Consider the following 4,484-nt stretch of genomic DNA (forward strand, 5'->3'; position numbering starts at 1 on the left):
GTCAGTATATGTTAGTCTACGTATACAAAAAATATTCTGCTTTTTAACAATTTATATGGTGGCTTAAGAGAAGTGGTTATTACATTTTACCTATTTAGTATATTTCAAATAAGGGAGCTCCTAAAGCTTAAACTATAAGAGATAAGAACAAATGTCCTTCCAATTAGCCTTTCATACAACATTTCCCAATTCTTTTTACAGTAGTTTTTTATATGAATACGACCACAAAAAGCATTGAAGAATTAGGTCAGCCAAAAACTGGTTCTGCGCAATCAGCCCAACAGCAGTTCTGTTTGATACCAGTACTGACATAACAAGAACTGAGGCCTGAACCTTTCTCCCCTCAAAGTCAATGCATAAGTTATCTAACAGAGTAAAATCAGAAACTAAGTTTCATGCTTTCCAAAAGAGTTCTCTCTCACTAAAAAAAAACAAAACAAAAAAACCCCAACACTTACCAGACAGACTTCAAAAACAGATTTTATTTATTAATTGAAAAAAATGCACATTGAACTGGATATTTGGAAATTAATCTTACATTACTGAAATGGCTTATGAAACATTTTTTGAAAGACAAAACTGGTAGTTAAGCGTAAAAGCCTAACTCTATCACGCTTCACGGTTTAGCTTTAACTGTAATGAGCGCAGGAGGTCATTGCAGTTTTTAAGTAATTGATTTGCATTTTACAGGTATATAGGTCATTATTAATTTATTAGCACCTCAATCAGAAGTTTAGGTTCTATTTTATAATAGTTATTTATACAAAGAAACATGGAATCAATACAATATCCTAAAACTAAAGTGCTACTGAGGCTGTGTGGGGCTCTGCTAAAAACAATGTAAACAAATTAAAATAGTACAGACAAGTTTTATAAATTACTGAGTTCTGTAGCATATGGAATACACCCAAAACAATTCTACAAAAACATGAATCAGATTGTAAATCAATAAATAAGCAATACGTTAAACAGTAGAATCTCCATAAAATACTGAATTATTGTCTCCATTTTGAAGAATGGAGGCAAGCACTATTAATAGCTAGGAATTCTCATGTAAAATACTAGATCCCTCCTGAGACCTGTCTGTGAAGCAAAAGGCTTACATTATTTATCTGGTGGTGGTTTTTTTCTCCTCCGACATAGCTTAGCATCCTCTTGCTTCTGCAACAGTACAATTAAAAGCCTTCCTCCGATTTCAATGATACAGTGTTATTCTTCAGCCAGAGCCAGATTTAAACAGACATGAAAACACAGAAAAAATTTAAGGCAACCTCTTAATATCCAAGTCCAATCACGCCAACAAGAATGCTTTCGCTCCAAGCTTAAAAACTACTTTAAATTAAGTACTGATTTTCATTCTTTGGGACTCCTTCCTCCACGGACTCCGTTACCCACAGCTCAGATACGATTTTAAATTTTTTCCCAAATGTTCTCCTGAGTGCTTTCACCTCTCTTAGCCGGGAATGATCTTCTCCTATAACAACATGGGAGATGCCCTCTTCAAGGTGAGAGACTACTTTTGCACCATAAAAACGGAGCTCCAAAGCTCTAATTGATAGTGTTGTTCCATGGATTCTGGTTCCGGGCTCATTAACAACAGCGTAACAGTCCACGTAAATAGTGTTTCCTCTGAATATACTGAGCGGACAACTGTTCCACGAGTAACGTTCTTCTAACTTTACGATCATGTCCAACGGCATCACCTTATTGTCTTTCATTCTCGAGAACACTTCCTTGAGTTGTGCAACATCTGTGTCTGCTGTGTAGCTGTCTCCATAACAATCATACTCACGAGCAAAATGTTCTTTTGTGTCAGGAGACATGTGAATCATACAGGCTGGCTGCCAAGGCACCAGCATTTTGGTCTGAAAACACTGAAGGAGCCACTCTGCCCTCACCACATCGTATTTGTTGGAAGCAATGATGTTTTTCACTCTGACATTCTCAGCCCCTACAATGACACAGTAAGTCTCCGGCCCCGGGTTCTGTACCACGCTGCCACCGCATTCGGCTATTCTGCTCTCCAGTTCAGACTTTGAGTATTTTCCCATTCCTGTCATAACACAAAACTCAACATCTTCAAATACATTTGAAACCTTGCTTACATTAGAAAGATCAGGAGCTTTAAATTGCTCAGCTATCCCAATTATCTTCTTCACCTTTGACACAGTTTTCCTTTTTTTCTCTTGTGGCTCGTCATACTCATCTATATGAAGGTGCTTAGATGCCAGCTTCCCTTCTGCTTTGCTTCTGAGATCTTCTAACATGTCTGAAGTCATGCACTCGTACCATTCTTTGTCCTCTCTTATCTTCTCAATTCGGGGGAATCTCAAAGTACAGTCAGTCTTGTACATGTCACTGCTAACAATCTCGGCTGCCTTGACCTGAACTATGACAGAGTTGCAAGGTTCAATGTACATTTCAGGTTTTTCAGTTCCACACAAAATGTTACAGGGAGGGTCCTTCCTATGGTAGGGCTTCCAGTGCTTAGCCAGTTTCAAACCTAAATCATACAATTCCTTCATGGTATAGCCAGAGCCAACACGACAAATAGAGTGGAAAACGGTAGGTTTTTCATTTGGAGGAGGCGTCTCTGCAATAGCGCACAGAAAATGAGACATCATTCCACCACGTGAGCCCTTTCCCCAGTAACCACCAACAATTAAAAGGTCTAGTTCATCCATCAGCCCATTGACGTATTCCGGCTTGATTTTTAACCAGCCTTCCCCACGTTTGTCAGGCTTGTAGGTGGACGTGGGGTCTTTCACCATAATCCCTTCCTCTCTGTTATCTATTGCCTCATTTAAAGCATCAATCACTTCTTTTCTCGTTCTGGCACTTGTTTTATGCACAACATGTATCCTGCCCGTTACCGGGGTAAATACACTACTTAAGATTTCATATCTTCTGCTTAGTACTTCGTGACCCAACTTCTGATCGTTAACCATCAATACATCGAACACACAGAAGCACGTCTGCAGATCAGAGTCCTCCACCATTCTTTTGATGTCAAATCTGTTTCCTTTTTGCATAAAGGTTTGCGTCTCCGGATTGTAAGCCATCATTTCACCATCGAGAATGCAATTTTGTACATTGCTTTTAAATACTTTATGAATAAATGGGGTTAATGAACCGTCAAGGGGGGAAGCACCGAACTGCTGAGTATAGTCGAACCCATTTCGGGAAAAATATTTATACACGTCTCCATCTTTGTGCATCTGCATACGTTCACCATCCAGCTTAGTTTCTATGTAGAATATTTGGTTATTCATTTGTTTCTCAATTTGCTGGACGTCAGCAATAGCAGCAAGCATTGGTTTAAAGGCAGAAAACAACATGATGGAAACATCACTGAGTGAGACAGAGGGATCGTGCAGTTGTCTGCAAACTTTTTCCAAATCAGTTGTGACGTTGTGCAATTCAGCAGCGTCAGGATGAAAAATGGAAAATATAGTTTGTTGACTAACACCAAGCTTTAGATCCTTTATAATCATCCGGATGAGCCATTTTTGTTCCAGTGCTGTGCTCTGGGTAATTAACTGAAGAAGACTTTTCTTTAACAGACCCTTGTTTTTAGCAGCATTATTATTAGCTATCGCATCTAAGTGATCATTGACTTGTTCTATTGTCAGTCTGCCTTGTTTTGGGCACCTGGGTTTTAACACAAAGTATGCAACCATTGCAAAATCTCCAGCATCTCCACATGAGCCAGCAGGTGTCCTGTAATTTAAAAGCTTTGCAGCATCTTTGCCACCTTTTGGTAAGTTAAGCAGTTCAATATACAGCTTCGCAAGCATAGTTTCTTTAATTCCATACGCCATCCTTTCTCTTTCCAACTGTGGAAGAATAAGCCGCATAGCTGGATAAAAAGAATCCGTGACGTCTTTCTTTTTTTGATGAAGGGCATCATGGAATTTTCTCCAGGAATCCAGGAATTCCTTGAAATACTTGGTTTTCTCCGGGCGAGATTTACACGTCTGTATTCGCTCCAGAGTAGAACACAGATCTGCGAAAGGGACGTGAGAGGCCACTGTTTTTTCAGAAGGCTGCGAAGCAGGTGTGGAAGCCATCAGAGTCCGTTTTTCACTAAGAACAAAGAAAGCATGTATTTGTAGAGAACGGAAACGCCAGCATGTTATTCTGTCTCGAAAAAAGATATTTCTAATTAGGATTTACTGTTTTTTTCTTATTAGGATTTAACTTTACTTACTTTAACTTACTTAATCTTTACTTAAGGGTGACCAGCTGGCACCACCATCCTTAGGCAGGGGTGAAACTCGGCAGCCAGGCTGCGACACTGCCACGCAGGCATCACCCAGGCGAGAGGACTAGAAGACAGGAGAAGGCACCGCGCTCCCCCCGCGTTCCCGCTGCTGCGCAGGCGGGAGCTTTCACCGCTCGGAGACCGATTTTCTCCGCCGCCCTCCCCCGCGGCCCAGCCCGCCCTGACACCACCCCGCCCTCGGCCCGCCCCTCCCCCGGCC

At 40.8% G+C, this 4,484-nt stretch overlaps 1 protein-coding gene across 2 annotated transcripts; it reads right to left on the reverse strand.

Moving 5' to 3' along the window:
• Positions 1-476: 476 nt before the first annotated feature.
• On the reverse strand, positions 477-4,307 carry LIG4 (DNA ligase 4). 2 transcript variants are annotated; one of them, XM_009276050.2, is made up of 2 exons: positions 4,221-4,307; positions 477-4,086 (listed from the first exon to the last, which is right to left on the reverse strand). In XM_009276050.2, exon 2 carries the CDS (start codon positions 4,068-4,070, stop codon positions 1,335-1,337), a length of 2,736 nt encoding a protein of 911 aa, XP_009274325.1. In that variant the 5' UTR covers positions 4,071-4,086; positions 4,221-4,307; the 3' UTR covers positions 477-1,334. The 2 variants fall into 2 exon arrangements, with proteins under 2 accessions (XP_009274325.1, XP_009274326.1); XM_009276051.2 differs by having other exon boundaries at positions 4,211-4,297.
• Between the last annotated feature and the right edge of the window lie 177 nt (positions 4,308-4,484).

The sequence above is a fragment of the Aptenodytes forsteri genome, unplaced genomic scaffold (genome assembly GCF_000699145.1).
Source record: "Aptenodytes forsteri isolate BGI_AS27 unplaced genomic scaffold, ASM69914v1 Scaffold96, whole genome shotgun sequence".
NCBI lineage: Eukaryota > Metazoa > Chordata > Aves > Sphenisciformes > Spheniscidae > Aptenodytes > Aptenodytes forsteri.

Coding starts and splice junctions, on each gene's coding strand:
- LIG4 (XM_009276050.2), bottom strand. CDS start 4,070: ATGGCTTCCACACCTGCTTCGCAGCCTTCTGAAAAAACAGTGGCCTCT.